Source organism: Xyrauchen texanus, chromosome 43 (assembly GCF_025860055.1).
Source record: "Xyrauchen texanus isolate HMW12.3.18 chromosome 43, RBS_HiC_50CHRs, whole genome shotgun sequence".
In the NCBI taxonomy this organism is placed as follows: domain Eukaryota; kingdom Metazoa; phylum Chordata; class Actinopteri; order Cypriniformes; family Catostomidae; genus Xyrauchen; species Xyrauchen texanus.
The window spans coordinates 6,224,212-6,242,376 of record NC_068318.1 but is presented as its reverse complement, the minus strand read 5'-3'; the positions used below and the strand labels follow the sequence as shown (position 1 = coordinate 6,242,376).

The 18,165-nt window shown below is 45.7% G+C and overlaps 2 protein-coding genes across 2 annotated transcripts in view; one reads left to right on the top strand and one right to left on the bottom strand.

Moving 5' to 3' along the window:
• Positions 1-18,165, top strand: part of LOC127636062 (ciliary neurotrophic factor receptor subunit alpha-like) — an 85,011-nt gene that overhangs the window by 35,170 nt on the left and 31,676 nt on the right. The window lies entirely within an intron of this gene.
• On the bottom strand, positions 6,607-7,422 carry LOC127636067 (E3 SUMO-protein ligase ZBED1-like). Its single transcript, XM_052116443.1, has 2 exons — positions 7,231-7,422; positions 6,607-7,133 (listed from the first exon to the last, which is right to left on the bottom strand). Exons 1-2 carry the CDS (start codon positions 7,405-7,407, stop codon positions 6,732-6,734), a joined length of 579 nt encoding a protein of 192 aa, XP_051972403.1. The 5' UTR covers positions 7,408-7,422; the 3' UTR covers positions 6,607-6,731.

The following is an 18,165-nucleotide window of genomic DNA, read 5'->3' as shown; positions in this document are numbered from 1 at the left end:
ATTATATAATTTAATATTATATGAGACCTTCGATCATCTAATAATCGTCTTTGATCAGTCTGTAAAGATGAGCTCTCAGGAGAGACACGGAGTGCCACGCACTGGCACCCGCACCCAGACCTCTGGAACCTCCACGTCTGGCCCCTGGACGGGATGTGGAAGATCTAGCCGGCCTACCACCGACCGTCATAGATACTATCAACCAAGCCAGAGCCCCCTCGACCAGGCATCTTTACACCCTAAAGTGGCGTCTGTTCGCGAACTGGTGTTCTTCCCGGGCTGAAGACCTGCAGAGGTGCGCGGTTAGGTCAGTGCTCGTGTTTCTTCAGGAGAGGCTGGAGAGGAGGCTGTCCCCTTCCAGCCTCAATGTGTATGTCGCCGCCATCGCGGCTCACCACGACACGATAGACGGCAAGTCTCTTGGTAAGCACGACTTAATTGTCAGGTTCCTCAAAGGTTTCCGGAGGCTAACTCCCTCCCGGCCTAACCTGTTCCCCTCCTGGGATCTCTCGGTCATCCTTATGGGCCTCCGGAGACCCCCCTTCGAGTCGCTAGATTCAGCTGGACTCAGGGCCCTCTCTCTCAAGACTGCCCTGCTGATTGCGCTCGCCTCCATCAAGAGGGTCGGGGACCTGCAAGCGTTCTCTGTTAGCAACACTTGCCTGGAGTTCGGTCCGGCAGACACATACGTGATCCTATGTGCCCAAGGTTCCTACCACACCCTTCAGAGATCAGGTAGTGAACCTGCAAGCCCTGCCCCGGGAGGAGGCAGACCCAGCCCTTGCGTTGCTGTGTCCAGTACGTGCTTTGCGTATCTCTCTGGACCGCACGCAGAGCACTAGACGCTCTGATCAGCTCTTTGTCTGCTTCAGGGGACAGCGGAAAGGGAACGCTGTCTCCAAACAGAGGCTTGCCCACTGGGTTGTCGATGCCATTTCATTGGCTTATCACACCCAGGCCGTGCCCCCCCCTTGCGGGTCCAAGCTCACTCCACCAGGGGTGTTGCGTCCTCATGGGCACTGGCCTCCCTAGCAGACATCTGCAGAGCAGCAGGGTGGGCAACACCTAACACTTTCTCAAGATTTTACAACCTCCGTGTTGAGTCAGTATCGTCCCGTGTTTTCTCAGGTCCGAGCCCGTAGAACTCGGTAACACGCTGACGTTCTGACCGGGTGAATCGCTTGAGCCTAGCGCCCTTTCCCTCAGCCGAGGTAAAATAGTGCGCCTCCGTTCCCAGGAGACCCCATCTTCGGGTCGCTGGTTGACTCCTCCCTAGCCCTGTTGGGTCCGCAGTTCAGCGGAGGAACTCGCCGACCCAAGCCACTATGGGTCCCCGAAGGCTACCCTGTACTGGAATAGGTGCTCCACAGGTAAGGCCTCCTGCTCGGACTCCCCCTGTGTGTAATTCCACAGTACTGTCCCCTCACAAGCGGACCCCCGTGTCTCCCTTAGGCAGTTACAGCTGCCTCGGTTGCCATGCTGTATGCTTCCCCCCTCTATGAGGCTGGATCTACCACCGCACCAACTTTTCCACATGGGTCCTAACAGGCCATGTGATGCATTTGGCACTCTTTGCCTCCCCTGCCGGGTAGGTGTGGCCTCCGCAGGGTCTTCTCCCCCTGAAAGAAGGGCTAAGACCCCCTTCCCTCAATGCGTGTAAGGGCCCCGGCCGTAGTTACTCTATGCGAGAAACATAGAGAGAAAAGAGGCCCAGCCAGGCTGGCCCGTTCCCAAGTTGGCGACCATCACCTTGTTCCCCCTTTCAGGGTAACGAAAAGGATTCCGATGGCTTAAATGGGGCATTGGGGAAGGGTACGTGCAGCCTGATACAGTTGGTCGTCCTGCACGTAAGAATACCTGCTCGCTCCTGTATCAGCAGTTCACGTACACGGCTCAGCGCATGGCACTTTTATAAGTGGACCCCTAGTGTCGATTCTCTGACACAACGTGGAGAGAGCGACAGAAGGGGAACGTCTAGGTTACGTATGTAACCTCTGTTCCCCGATGGAGGGAACGAGACGTTGTGTCTTCCCCGCCACGTCGCTGAGCCGAGCCACTGTTGTGGCGGACCATTTCCGGCTGCTCATCAGAAAAATCCTGAATGAACCGTATTTGTGCCGCTTAAATACCCGTATGTCCGGGGGCGGGACATGCAAATACCGGCTGCCAACTCTCATTGGCCTTTTTTCATAGATCAGAGGTGGATATCAGCGCTCAAGAGAGACCCCTAGTGTCACTTCTCTGACACATCGTCTCGTTCCCTCCATCGGGGAACGGAGGTTACATACGTAACCTAGACGTTCTTTCCGAAATGCAAAACATTGTCAAGTGAAGTCAAATGTATTTGTATAGCGCTTCAAAGTAGCTGTACATGAAATGATGCTATAACAGAAAATGAATGAATATAATGCCAATATTAGTTATTTATGTTTAGAATTATTAGTGGTTAAAATTAGTAAATTAATTAAGTATTGTGGGTCAATGGTTAATCAAAATAATTTTGTATGAACTATAAGTTTTAGTCCTTGAAGTTATTGTATAAATAATGTATAACAAATATATTAAATAAACAAAGCAGGTGTTACGAACTGCTCCGAGACACGAAGGTTGAGATCCAAATGCAGCTTTAATTAAGGGGCAATCCAGACACGTAATCCAATATTCAGAGCATCCAAGAGAAGCACAGGCATAACTAGGGATGGGTATCGTTAAGGTTTTAATGGTATTACTATCTTACCGATACTGCTTATCGATCCGGTACTTTAACGGTATTCTTAACGGTTCTTTTTGTTATATATATATATATATATATATATATATATATATATTAAACAAAGATAAACGTTATATAGGCACAGTGATTTCATTTCAGGAAGGTCTACTAACATTACTGTTCAGGTGTGGTCTAAAAAGAAATCTAATATAGTAATCAATTGTAAAATAACACTGCATAGTTTATTATAGATAGATGCTTATTAATGCAGAAGTTATTCATTCAAGAGCTGTAAGTGATTTTCTCTTTGCTTTTTGTTGTTTGATTCGCAGTAATGGCTCAATCGTCAGCATGTTGATTAGACAGCTTCCCCTTTAAGACCGAGTCTAATAGGCTCCTGATGCGCCATATTTTCTCCCAACTATTTCCATAACTACGTCCATTTAAGACATAAACTGTATTTAAGTGAATCTCCAAGCCAGTCGTTTTGACATATTTTTGTGTATAGTTGATCGTTTAGATGCGCACATGAAACCCAAAGTAGCCTATACTTTGCTTGTCTCGTTGTGGACTGTTTCGGAGCGTGAGCCGCCTTGGGAACGGTATCTCTTGTGCTCTTTTTATTATTAAATGCATCCCGCAATTTAGCATCAGTAGCTAGACTGCATTTTACAACAATCACCGATCGTGCTGATTCTGACGTTAAGTTTGAGTTTTAGGGAGAAATGTCAGTGCACCGCTGTGAAGGGAAGGTAGTTGTGCTAGACAGAATGCGGCTTATGTATAAATATTATTTTTATAATCTTTGGAAGGTGAAATCTAAAATAAAATCAGACTAATATCACAGATCTAAACCAGGCTACGTTTGAATGTTTAGTTCTGTCACTCATTAAGCAGGGCTCTTTTTGTGCTCGCTGTGGCACCGCGTGAGAGATCTCTCTCTCTCTCTCTGACTCCGACTGCGAATAGCTAAATTGCATCACAGACAAATGGTTTCATATTATTATACATAGAAATGGCTGGCGAGATAAAATAACTTTCTCTTTATAGCAATAACAAATGTATTTTCTTAATTTCTCCAGTACCGACAGCAGAACCGATCTTACCAGAACCCGAGCTTACCAAAGTCAGTTCTTCAATAGCCTATAGTGCGTTGGTATCTTTTTTATTACTTATTTCTCTGCATTGAGTGACAACCCTCTCAAATATAAGGGACACAAACAGAACAAATAAAAGTCTCAGATTCACTGTCTGTAATTGCTAAATTCTTGCTTACTTATTGTGACATGATAGCAACCCTTCTGCTGTGTTAATGCAACTTTAACTACGCTATCAATATCCAAAGTAGCCGAATGTCATGTCGTGTTTTTTCCCGAAGTTGGCAGTAACACATCAAAAGTTTTTAATTAAATATAAATAAGTTATACAAATGTAATCCTTACCATTTTCTCCAAGGAGCTTAGATCCTTCCTTAGCACTGGATGAGGTCTGCTCACTCTGCTGGAAAATGACTCTAGGGGCAATGTGCGTCGAACACGTGTTCCACAACAACACTAGGCTGCCCACAGATGCGCCTGCCTAATAATCGGCTTGATATACTTGGATATTGGCCGATGCCGATTATGTAAAAAAATGCTAAAAATCGGCCGATTAATCGGCCGGCCAATTAATCGGTCGACCTCTATTCCAAACCAGTTGCATGTTCATGAGACAGGCTCATTTATAGTGGCTTGCATATTCATGTGAGAACTGGCCTTGCTTTGTGCTAAAAACAATGCACGTTGTATCATCAAGATTTTCACCTAGAAATTACTGAAATTTAGTATGGATTTGGTAAACTTAATCTGACGCACAAGTGGCATGGACTAGTTTTGTGATGATTGAGTCCCTTTTGTAAGTTATAAAGTGAGGCACTATCCACTACCATTGTATTGTCATAAAGGTTTGGAACTGCTGTACATGGGTGAGTAATGTGAGTTGTAACCCGCACAAGAAGAGACAGTCACAATGTAAGTCAAAACTGCTTTTATTAAAACAATAAAAGCAGGCAACAGTACAAAAGGCCAAATCCAGTGAAGAGTCGTCGAGGGAAGCGTAGGGTCAAAAGCCGGGGTAAACAGGATGTATATAAACAAGGGGGCAGATCTAATGAGGGAGGTGAACGATAAGCGGGGAAAACAGTTAACAACTAGGGCGAAGGACAAGACGAGACTAGCGGGAACAAAGACAGGGGAACGAGAGAGTTGGCAAGCTAAACAGGTAATCAAACAGTGGGGAGGTCAAAACTAGACGAGACTAGCAGGGGCAAAACTAGACGAGACTAGCGGGGGCATAAACACGGAAATTTAAATACATACAATAACCAACCTGAGTGAAACGAAAGGTTTGTGATATATATAGGGGAAGGTGCAGGTGTGAACAATGAAGGTGACGAGACGAGTGCAGGTGAATCTAATGTGTGGGGATAGGATGCGCGTGAGTGTAGGTGGTCATAATGTAGGGGTGATTGAGAAAGTGCCGGTGGTCATAATGTTCTGGCCACCGGAGCGTGCATGCTGAACATGAGTCAGAGGGGAGAGAGTTACTGAGCGAGAGCTCAGTAATTGCATAAAGAGCGTGAGTGCTCGAGGGAGGAAAAAGAGCGTCACGAGCTCAAGGGGCGGAGCGAGGGAGCGGGAAGTGAGCACGCTCATGGAGTGGCAAGCGTGAGCCTTCGAGGAAGCGGGGATGGGGCAGAGGAGCGGGGTTCGTTACAGTACTCCCCCCTCTGAATAGGACGGCTCCTGACGGCCGCGCTCGGCTGCGAGGAGCGCAAGGGGACAGAACGAGCATGGGATCTCGCGGGGAACAGAACGAGAGTGTGATCTCGCGGGGGACAGAACGAGAGTGTGATCTCGCGGGGGACAGAACGAGAGTGTGATCTCGCGGGGGACAGAACGAGAGTGTGATCTCGCGGGGGACAGAACGAGAGTGTGATCTCGCGGGGGACAGAACGAGCGTGAGAGCTCGCGGGGTGCAGAACGAGCGTGAGAGCTCGCGGGGTGCAGAACGAGCGTGTGAGCTCGCGGGGTGCAGAACGAGCGTGTGAGCTCGCGGGGCAGAACGAGCGTGTGAGCTCGCGGGGGGCAGAACGAGCGTGTGAGCTCGCGGGGGGCAGAACGAGCGTGTGAGCTCGAGGGAACAGAGAACCCACACAACACACAAACAATATGAGGGCAGTCCAAGGGGGATAGAAGGTACAAAAGGGAAATAAAACAGTCCATGGGGGTCAATGGGCAGTTCAAGGCAAGGTCAGGGGGAACATAGTGGACAGGCGGGTGGTCGGGAGATCTAAGGGGCAGCCATAGGGCAGAGACTGGGTCAGGAGGTCTAGAAGGCGACTGGAGGACAGGGACTGGGTCCGGGGGTCTGGAAGGTGACCACCGGACAGGAATAGGGCCCGGAGGCCAGGGAAGAGGCCACAGGACAGGTAGAGGGTCAGGAAGTCCGGGCTGAGCCGTGAAAGGTGGAGTCGTCAGTAGGGATGTAACGATATCAAAATCTCACGGTACGATACAATTTCGATATTGACCTCACGGTACGATATTTATTGCGATATTGTGGAAAAGCTCACGGTATTGTTAAATAGCTCACGATAGTGTTTGTGATGATAATAGTGAAAAAATACTGACATTTATTCTGCTTTTGCCAGTCAACAGGCAATTTATTGTTGTATTTATGGATCATAACATAAAACACTGATCACATAGGGCTTTTAAAGTGCAAGTTGTAGTCAGGAACATGAACCAATATTTGGTTGCATAACTGATTCTTCTGTGCAATGTTCAAGTTAAGAAGCAACTAGAACAATTGTAAACAATAGGGAATTCCCTTTAAGTGCAAACAAAGATCAAGTTAAGTCAGGTTTATGCGCAAGGCAAATAAAAGCAGCCTTTTAAAACTGGTATTTAGGAACATAACTTAAACTTAAATAAAATAGTCAGTCAAAAAGCCTTTTAAAAAAACACTGACCTATCATTTAGCTTATGTTCAAGTTTTTCTTTAGAAAGATCAAAAGATCTACATTGCAAGGGAGAAGAAGAGACCTCTGGGCATTTACAATATCCCCTGCTGTTGAAAATACCCTTTCACTGGACACCGAGGTAGCGGGTATACACAGGTAGGTCTTTGCTAATGAAGACAGAATAGGATACCGCCCTGCATTGTCTCTCCACCACTTAAGAGGGCAAGCAGACAGAGAAACTAATGCTTCTTTGCAGTAAGAGTCAATTTCTGCCTGAATTCCACCTGTGACTTGATTACTGCTAAAAGAAGAGCCAAGGAGGTCCTCAAGGGCATGCTTTTTAAGAGGAGGCACAAAGCTCGCGCTGCTGTCGTCCAGATCTGCTGGATGTGGGCTCCTGGGCAGCACATCTTGGTCCTGGTTCATAAATGATAAAAAGACATTATATTAGCATTTGGTTACATTTTATTGTATTTCTCAATTTTCTCTATGGCACAGCGTTAACATTTTTTACCTGTTGTTGCATCTGTGATGCTTTGAACTTTATTCTTTCAAAGACGTCCTCTCTCTCTCCACTGCCTAGATGTTGCAAGGTCCGAAAGCGTGGATCCAAAGCACTGCTCTCCTGCATGAACTTTTCATCCTCTCCTTGGTATCTGTCAGTAAGATCCTTCAGAATGGCTGCCTTCATCTGAGCAATGGCATTTGACCCGTGATTATCTGTGGCCATGCTGTCTTGAATCATTTGTTTTAGTGGTGAAATGAGAGATATTGTTGGTTGCGACTCATCACAGAGAACAGTTGTGGCCTTTTTATTGGTAAAAGAATCTTCACAAGATCCTCTGCATTTGCAATGTCAGATGTGTCCAAAGTGTCAATTTCACGTGACTTGTGTCTCAGTTCATCACTCAGTAGGGCTGCAGCAACAGCTTGTTGTTGTTCAAGGTAGCGCTCCACCATGTCCAGAGAGCTATTCCATCTTGTCACTACATCAATAATGAGTTTATGTACAGGGAGATTGAGTAGTTTTTGTTTGGTGGTCAGCACGGCTGTGGCTGTAGAACTGCGGTGAAAAAAACTTGCTACACGTCTGACTCTACCGAGGAGGCGGCTCACTGCGTTGACCTTTAAACCTGCTTGGGAGGCCAGGTATAGTGTGTGCGCAAAGCACCGTATGTGAGGGGACAGTTCGGCTTCCTTTACTGCTACTCGCATGTTGCTTGCGTTGTCAGTAACAACAGCGATCCTTGTTCCAATCTTGTCCAGCCCCCACTCTTTGACTGCAGATTTAAGGACTTCGGCTATGTTTACGCCAGTGTGTGATTCGCTAAGCTGTCTAGTTTGTAAAACGTAACTCTGCATTTCCCATTCACTCGTCAAAACATGTGCCGTAATAGTGATGTAACTGTGAGTCGCTCTGGAAGTCCACCCATCAGTGGTAATAGCAATGCACTCAGACTGTTTAAGGTTCAACATGACACGTTCTTTTGTTTCACGGTAAAGAGCAGGGAACACAGTTTGACTAAAATGAGCCCGCGACGGCATGTGATACTCGGCTCAAGCTTGGCCACTAACCTTTTAAATCCTTTGCCATCTACTGCAGAAAAGGGACGTAAATCACACGCTATGTATTCCGCGATGTACCTCGTGATTTCTTGAGCCCTTGCGCTGTTGTGTGGCATAGTTGTTGAAAATGCCTCCTTCAGGGTTTTTTGACCGGACAGGACTTGATTTGTGAGAGAATCTGCAAACTTTTCGGGATGATGGGTCGTCAGATGACTTCACATGTTGCTTGTGTTTCCCGTGTTGTATCGCAGTTTACTGTGGCAGTGCTTGCACATAGTCCATTGTCTGTCCACCTCCTTCTCTCCTTTTGCGCTTTTTGACACGGCTGAAACCAAAATGTTTCCAGACATCTGATTTAAAAGCTGCAGGGGCTGGCACAATCTCAACTTCGGGTTGTTGTTTTTATCCTTAAAAGTATCGCTGTCGGCCATGCTGGCTTGCTGTGAGCTTGTGTGGACAGCGTGCAATCCTATTGGCTTAACAACGGTTGTTGTGACGACGCAGCGCAAAGGATCATGCTCTATGTAGTTAACAATGATTTGTTCCGCGGGACTGTGTTTAATCCTCTTGCTTTTTGACGGACACCTGTCCTTTTAATATTGTAACCCAACCACGACGATATCGAGACACGTTTACCACCGCGATAGCGCGATATCGTCAATATCGTTACATCCCTAGTCGTCAGAGGCGGCACCGTAGTTGGCTCTGGAGGTGGGGTCCTGGAAGGCTCCGGAGGTGGAGCCGAAGGAGGCTTTAGGGGCGAAGGCTTGGAAGGCTCTGGAGGTGGAGCCGAGGGAGGCTTTAGGGGCGAAGGCTTGGAAGGCTCTGGAGGTGGAGCCGAAGGAGGCTTTAGGGGCGAAGGCTTGGAAGGCTCTGGAGGTGGAGCCGAAGGAGGCTTTAGGGGCGAAGGCCTGGAAGGCTCTGGAGGTGGAGCCAAGGGGGGCTTTAGGGGCGAAGGCCTGGAAGGCTCAGGAAGTGGAGCCCATAGAGGTGGCGCCGTAGGAGGTGGCGCCGTAGAAGGCTCCAGGAGTGAAGCCCTGGTAGGCACTGGAGGCAGAGCCGGGGGAGGTGGCGCCGTAGGAGGCTTGGGAGGCGGAGCAGCAGGAGGCTCGGGAGGCGAAGCTCTAGAAGGCTCTGGAGTCTTAGGGAGCAGATCTGTAGGAGGCTCGGGTGGTGGAGCCGTGGAAGGCTCAAGAGGCGGAGCCCTAGGAAGCTCTGGAGTCTTTGGGAGCAGAGCTATGAGAGGCTCGGGAGGTGGAGCCGTAGGAGGCTCTGGAGGGGGAGCCGTAGGAGGCTCGGGAGGCAGAGCCATAGGAGGCTCGGGAGGCAGAGCCCTGGGAGGCTCGGGAGGTGGAGCCGTAGGAGGCTCTGGAGGGGGAGCCGTAGGAGCCTCTAGTGGCCGAGCCCTGGGAGGCTCGAGAGGCTTGAGGGGGGGAGCCTTGAAAGACTCGAGAGACGAAGCCCTGAGAGGCTTGAGAGGAGGAGGAGCCCTGAAAGACTCGAGAGGGGGAGCCCTGAGAGGCTTGAGAGGGGGAGCCTTGAAAGACTCGAGAGACGAAGCCCTGAGAGGCTTGAGAGGAGGAGGAGCCCTGAAAGACTCGAGAGGGGGAGCCCTGAGAGACTCGAGGGGCGGAGCCCTGAGAGGCGGAGGAGCCCTGAGAGACTCGAGAGGCGAAGCCGTGAGAGGCTTGAGGGGTGGAGCCATGAAAGACTCGAGAGGGGACGCCCTGAGAGGCGGAGGAGCCTTGAGAGACTCGAGAGGCGAAGCCGTGAGAGGCTTGAGGGGTGGAGCCATGAAAGACTCGAGGGATGGAGCCCTGAAAGACTCGAGAGGCGAAGCCGTGAGAGGCTTGAGGGGTGGAGCCATGAAAGACTCGAGGGATGGAGCCCTGAGAGACTCGAGAGGCGAAGCCGTGAGAGGCTTGAGGGGTGGAGCCATGAAAGACTCGAGGGATGGAGCCCTGAGAGACTCGAGAGGCGAAGCCGTGAGAGGCTTGAGGGGTGGAGCCATGAAAGACTCGAGGGATGGAGCCCTGAGAGACTCGAGAGGCGAAGCCGTGAGAGGCTTGAGGGGTGGAGCCATGAAAGACTCGAGGGATGTAGCCTTGAGAGACTCGAGAGGCGAAGCCGTGAGAGGCTTGAGGGGTGGAGCCATGAAAGACTCGAGGGATGGAGCCTTGAAAGACTCGAGAGGCGAAGCCGTGAGAGGCTTGAGGGGTGGAGCCATGAAAGACTCGAGGGATGGAGCCCTGAGAGACTCGAGAGGCGAAGCCGTGAGAGGCTTGAAGGGTGGAGCCCTGAGGGACTTGAGGGGTAGAGCTCTGGGAGGCTCGTGAGGAGGAGCCCTAGGAGGCTCGTGAGGCGGAGCCCGAGAGGGCTCAGAGGGGCGAGCAGAACCCGGCAGAGCCGTGGGAGACTCTGAGGGCGGAGCAGAACCCGGCAGAGCCGTGGGAGACTCTGAGGGCGGAGCAGAACCCGGCAGAGCCGTGGGAGACTCTGAGGGCGGAGCAGAACCCGGCAGAGCCGTGGGAGACTCTGAGGGCGGAGCAGAGGTCTGCAGAGCCGTGGGAGACCCTGAGGGCGGAGCAGAGGTCTGCAGAGCCGTGGGAGACTCTGCGGGACCCTCTGCGGTCTTGAGCACAAGACGAGACTGGGGAGAAGGGACCCTCTTCCTTCTCTTACGTCTTCGGCCAACAGGGGACGTGGCCATGGGGACGGTCGAGGCTACAGGCCCTGGCTCGCTGACCGTGGCAGACATGGGCGCTGGCTCGCTGGCGTGGCGGCATGGTGCTGGCTCGCTGGCATGGGCGCTGGCTCGTTGGCCGTGGCGGGCATGGGCGCTGGCTCGCTGGCGTGCGGCATGGCGCTGGCTCGCGTGCCAGGCTTCGAGGCTGGGGCCGTGACAGGCCTCGTGACTGGGGCCATGTCAGGCTTAGGGACTGGGGCCGTGACAGGCTTAGGGACTGGGGCCGTGACAGGCTTCGAGACGGGGGCCGTGGTAGGCTTCGAGACGGGGGCCGTGGTAGGCTTCGAGACGGGGGCCGTGGTGTGGAGCGCTGGTTCAGTGTCTGCCTCCCCCACAGTGAACGAGGAACCAGCGTACAGTAGGGCGAGGTCAATATACTGAGCCAGGTTGAGGGAGCAGCGACCACCAGGCATTAATGATGAGGTTGGCTCATTCAGTCCACATTGAAAAATGGTCTTCAGAGCCACCTCATTAAAATTCACCTGGTTGGCCAGGGCACAAAAATCCACAACATAATCCTCCAAGGGTTGACTCCCCTGGCGCAAACACACGAGTCGAGCCGCTGGCTCCACAATGTTAAGGGCGGGGCTATGGGTTACATAACCGCTGCCTCGCAAAAAAACCCCTTGGTCAGCGTCCGAAGAGCCGTCAAACCTCTCAGGGGGTTGAAGGCTCACGGCGCTCAGAAATGCGCTGGGAGCATAAACAGGCTCAGGGACAGACACAGGTAGAACAGGGTGACAAAAGTCAAACAAAGTGCTTACCTGCTGTCCCTGGGCCGTGAGTGCGTGGTAATCTCTCCCAGCCGCAAATCCACGCTCAGAACACGCCACAAAAATCCGCTCTAGAGAGCTGCGCGAATCTGTGGCGTACATTGTGACTGTCTACGGTGTGGTTGGTTATTCTGTAACCCGCACAAGAAGAGACAGTCACAATGTAAGTCAAAACTGCTTTTATTAAAACAATAAAAGCAGGCAACAGTACAAACGGGCAAATCCAGTGAAGAGTCGTCGAGGGAAGCGTAGGGTCAAAAGCCGGGGTAAACAGGATGTATATAAACAAGGGGGCAGATCTAATGAGGGAGGTGAACGATAAGCGGGGAAAACAGTTAACAACTAGGGCGAAGGACAAGACGAGACTAGCGGGAACAAAGACAGGGGAACGAGAGAGTTGGCAAGCTAAACAGGTAATCAAACAGTGGGGAGGTCAAAACTAGACGAGACTAGCAGGGGCAAAACTAGACGAGACTAGCGGGGGCATAAACACGGGAATCTAAATACATACAATAACCAACCCGAGTGAAACAAAAGGGTTGTGATATATATAGGGGAAGGTGCAGGTGTGAACAATGAAGGTGACGAGACGAGTGCAGGTGAATCTAATGTGTGGGGATAGGATGCGGCGTGAGTGTAGGTGGTCATAATGTAGGGGTGATTGAGAAAGTGCCGGTGGTCATAATGTTCTGGCCACCGGAGCGTGCATGCTGAACATGAGTCAGAGGGGAGAGAGTTACGAGCGAGAGCTCGTAATTGCATAAAGAGCGTGAGTGCTCGAGGGAGGAAAAAAGAGCGTACGAGCTCAAGGGGGCGGAGCGAGGGAGCGGGAAGTGAGCACGCTCGCTGAGTGGCAAGCGTGAGCGCTCGAGGAAGCGGGGATGGGGCAGAGGAGCGGGGTTCGTTACATGAGTAAACTATGATTTTTGTTGAACTATTCCTGTAAATTAGCATGACATCAAAATTGACCCAATTTATTTCGTAGTGGTGAGGTTTTTAATTTATCTAATGTTAAAATACTTATCCTATCCCAGCTTAATATGCAGAGACAACTTGAAGTGAACCATTTGTAGGTTGATCTCCCCTAAAAGTCTATGATGCCAACTGATGCCTCTAGCAGTTGCACAGTTCACTATTAATACAGATCTTACAGTGCACAATTCATTGGTGCATATTCTTCTAAAGAAAAAAGAAAAAAAAGGTTGTCTTCGTAATGTTTCATTCAAATGTAATGACTTTCATATTCGGCTAACATCACCAAGCCCTCTAATTTCTCAACCCCTCCAACCATAACTCATATAGAGATTACTATTCACCAGTCGATTTCTGATGTATAAAATCAAGTAATTTCATATAGAAGTAGACAAAAATGTCCTTAAAATCAAACATATTAATATTACCACGAACTGCGTAAGCCCAACATAATTCTTAATTCTTGAAATGACATAGGCCTACATCTTTTGGCAGCCAACAAACGTGGTCAGCAAGTGTTTAAGTTTTCATTTGTATTTAATGTAGACATGCAATCAGTCCATGTCACCCAATGTCAAAAGCATGTCCTCCTCATCCCTTTTAAAGTGATGCCTATTCACTGTTTGACATCTCAGATATTTTGTGTTTGTGTATGTGAGACAAACGCAAATATAAACAGACTTGGCTGCAACCATTGGATAATCAATCGTTGGATTATTAAAGTACCATGATAAGTTTACAGCTCTTATACGCGCAGTCAGTGCATCAAATGCGATCTTCCTCTGATACGTGTTGCCATCTTTGTTTACATTAGCCTTAAACATGTCTGCTTATTAGGTGCAGATGCAGTTTTCATTTACACAAACAGCAACTCAAACAGTCTTTTCAAGAATATAATGCATTTGTTTTATGAAACAGATAACCAAACTATCTCAAAAGTCCCATGAATAACAGTTTAAAACCCATATACTGACAGTGAACACATGCTGAGTGCGATTATCCGATGCACTCGGCCACGTCTGTTTACATTAGCGCTTGTCTCACACACAATGCACAGGCAAACCGTACTGCTGATAACATTTGTTAATTTATATTTTATAGCCATATATAAACAAAATAAATAAAACAAATACAGCACAGCAGACATAACCCATTTGTTCATATGTTTACTCTAGTATATACCAGAGGTCGGGAATCTATGAACACAAGTGTCTCTTTGTTAAAAATCATTCATCAACACATGATCTTATTTATGCAGAGCTACGTATAATATATATATATATATATTTTTTATAAAATTTTAATTAAAACATTTTATAAAAACTTGTTTATCTGCCATCTGTGCAGTGTCACATTCAGAGAAAGCTCACTCTGGGGTGCCCTGCAGTGGAATTTAGACAGTAAGAATTTCTTATTTTTAACACCTCGGACAACGTTATTTGTCAATGAACCTTTTATTTGTATTTTTTTCTTCATTGCTGTCTGTGACATTATCAGAACAGACCTGCAATGTCTCTACCTACCAGTTGAGAACCACTGATACAAACTACTGTTATTTTCAATGTGCTTTAAAGATGCCTACTTTGTTTTCATTGTTGAATATCCCGTTTCACTTAGAATTGCATCTATGAAAGTAATTTAGATTGTGAACACCATTTTGTGTTGTCTTAACCCTAGTTACTCCTGAACTGTACAATTAGTCACTTATAAAAACTTCAGTGAAAATACTAGAAAAAAAAGAAGTATACATAGCAGAAAAAGGGTCATTTGGTCCCTGGTTAACACTTGGAACCCCAGTGTTTTTTTTCTTTTTTGCTTCTGTGGATATCACCTGTCTGTGGTGGTGTGCTGGTACACTGTGGTTTCAACACGTCATATGGCCAAATAGACAGCGGTTAAAATGTTACAATGTGAGTCATCAGTGCAATGTGTTTTAGGTTTTTGTTTATCATTTTATAAACAAAGATTTGTTCGTTTTGAAGCCCTATTCAAATAAGACCTTAAGTCAAAATAATCAAGTTGTGTTTTCTGTGAAGTGTATCATTTATAGTGATTTTACCCACAATGTGTGCTGTAACTATGAAAAACCATTCATCATATAAAGCTTAGCCTGGAACTAAGCCTAATTCCCCCAGTTTCCTCTGATGCTTTGTGACTCAGTTGTTTACCGATTGACCAAACTTTCACTTTAGTTTGGGAATAATTCCTTGTTGATTAATTAATTTATGAAACCCTCTCAAGACTTGCTGTTATGTTTTTTGACTTCAACTGTTGGAATGTAAAGATATTTCCTGCATTTACCTCACTGTGCCACAGGCTGCAGGAGCATCAGTTTATTATAAAAGGATACCAGTCGCACACATCACTGATGTCTCCTTTCAGTTATTTGTTTTAAATGTTTACAGTGTGTTTAAACAAGGCTCCTCAGGACTGTACTTCAGATAGCAGACCCTGTTCATTTGACGTCAGTTATGTTTTTTTGGTAGCACGTAGCTCAGAATGTGCAAATGTCAATTAATGTGAATGTACTTTAGCGAAAAAGCAAATAAAATGCTTCCTAGAATGCTATGAAGATGTTTTAAATTGCCTATGATTCATGGAAACATCAGTGCGCATTGTTGATTCTCTGTGCTGTTTAAATGGAAGATCTTGACAGATACGCACGTAATTAGAAAGGTTCATTTGTTATGACGTCTGATGGCTGATTGGTTGCTAGGATGGTGAGCATTGTAGACAGGATGATACTCATTAACTTATGTTGGCTTAACCCTGGCAGACTTAAAATGGAACTTCCCTTGACCACCTGATCTCTTGAAAATGACTGTGTGTGACTGGTGACAGTTTTGTATGATGATATTACGCGGCTCCTTAGACATATTGCAACAGTTCCAAAGTGAAATGTCCACTATGTGGCGCTAATAAGCTAGTTCAATTTGCTTCCATAAAGACCAGGTTTTTGAGATTAGTGCTTTATTAAGCTTTAATTAAACAAAATTGTCCTCTCTACTAGTGTTGTCATTAGGGCTGCAACTAACGATTATATTGATAATCGATTAATCTAACGATTATTAGAACGATTATTCAGCTATTTAGCGATTATTGCAATGATTAACTAATAGCTTTTAACTGATTATTCTGCTTGTGTCCCGACTTAAAAGGTTGTATTAAACTTGCTTACTAACAATAAAGAGGAAAAAACATATTTAAAAAATACCTCTAAATGACATTCACTGAATTAAAGGGGGGAAAAATACTTTTAAAAAGTTTAATTTAGAAAAGAAATTCACTGCAAAAAAATCCTATTATCAAGTGTTTTTGTCTTGTTTTCCATTTTAAAAATGTCTAAAAATCTTTAAAACAAGATACATTTACTTGAGAAGCAACATATAAGACATTTAGACTTGCTTGTATCTTAAATATACAGTAAGTGTATTTTGTATGCAAGTATACTTTTTCACTTGGTTATACTTTTGCCATTGCAGTAAAGACTAAATATACTTATATTCAAGGTCTATTCTATAAAAGCAACTCTAAATATCTCATATGCTGCTTCTCAGGTGAATGCATCTTTTTTTTAAAGGATTTTTAGATATTTCAAAATATTTGTATTTTTCTATTATATAAAAAAATATATATATTCTGCAGAATAGCTGCTTAAGTAAATATATGTTGTTTTAAAAGAGTTTTACATATTTTTATTGGAAAACAAGCCAAAACAAAAACGTATTTTGTTGATGTGTATTATGGGATGAAGACAACCCTCTCTCACCATTGTTCACTTAAATCCATCTTTAACTCACAAAAAAAAAAAACTCTCGTATTAATAAAGCTGCGTATTGCCAATTTTCTTCATGATAAGAAATGCACAGTGAATTATATTATGATTCAATAAGTCTTGAGACAATATGTTATAACCTAGCTACAGCAACAGTGTGCTTGAGTGTGCCTCAGCCAGATGCAGATTCAGTCTCTTCCCCTTAGATCGGGACATCAGCTCATAGAAGAGGCACCGACTGCACAGAAAAATGCCAGTTTCAGAGTTTGTAGTTATATACATGATCAGCTTCTGTATTATTTTAACTTTAATAAAGCTGCAACACATGAAATATAACTGCATTTAAGATGTAACGTTGGGGTGTTTCCTTTAAAGATGCTCAACATGCAAGTTTTGCTTCAGCGGAGCGGCAGCTCCAGCTCCACTTATTCCACAACGAGACTGCATCTGAACTATTAGCTGTGTAATTCTTCCTCTCCTCAGTCAGGTGTGAGCTGCAGTGCTGCTCTCTTATTAGAGTTTAAAGTGATCTCATGTTACATTAAATTAGATCAAATGGCTGTTCGACAACAAACATTTTTGTCAACAATTTTTTATTTTTCGACGTTGTCGATCACGTTGACTAATCATTTCAGCCCTAGTTGTCATGGTACCAAATGTCAGTAGTCGGTACCGATACCAATTTCGATATCACAGCAAAAATATGCTAATATGGTAATGAGCTACATTTAATTTGATCGTCAAAATTGTGTCAAAATTGTTTTTTAACAAGATAAAGTAGAACTTTTCAACATGTCATTGTATTAGTTTTACCAAACTTTTATTTAATAGCAGTCTTTCTTGTGATATATTGCTTAATTATTATTATTATTATTACTACTACTACTACTACTACTGCTACTGCTTCAGTGAATATTACATTTTACTATACTATATTCAGTTTCAGGCATTTTACTTTTATTATGAATTGTGCTTTTTTTATGATGTGTGTTTTTCCCGGAAGCTCCACTGGATAAACAGTTTGCGTCACGCCGCAGTGTGATCATTGACAACTTCTAAGTCATGTCTGAAATCTCATCTCTTTAAACTAGCCTTTGAGTATGACAAATGAAATGTAGGTCACAGTTTTGAAGTGTTTCAATTTTAGATTACTGTAGTTAGTGAATGTGGTAATTTTGAAATATTTTTTTAAAATGGTATTAATTTGAAGCACTTTAGTCAAACAAATTTGTTGTTTTAAATGCTATATAAATAAAGTTTAGTTGGAATAAAAGTGCAAATGCTATGATTATATAAATATATAGTCTACATGTACTGCAATACACACTTTACAGTGGATTGGTGCTTTGCGGTGTCATCTGATACAACGTGAATTATTGTCAATTACTATGGAGTTTCCAGTGTATGAGTGGACAGATTTATACATTAACTTAAAGTAGGCAGCTCATCCACACTAAGGGGCCGTTTGCATGACAAAGTTTTCAACTAAAAATGGAAAAAATGTTATATGTTTTGGCTGTTCGTTTACACGACAATGGTGTTTTGGGGCCTGAAAATTCAAACTTTTGAAAACGGGTTTCAAAGTGCAAGATTTTGAAAACGATGCTGTTATCGTCT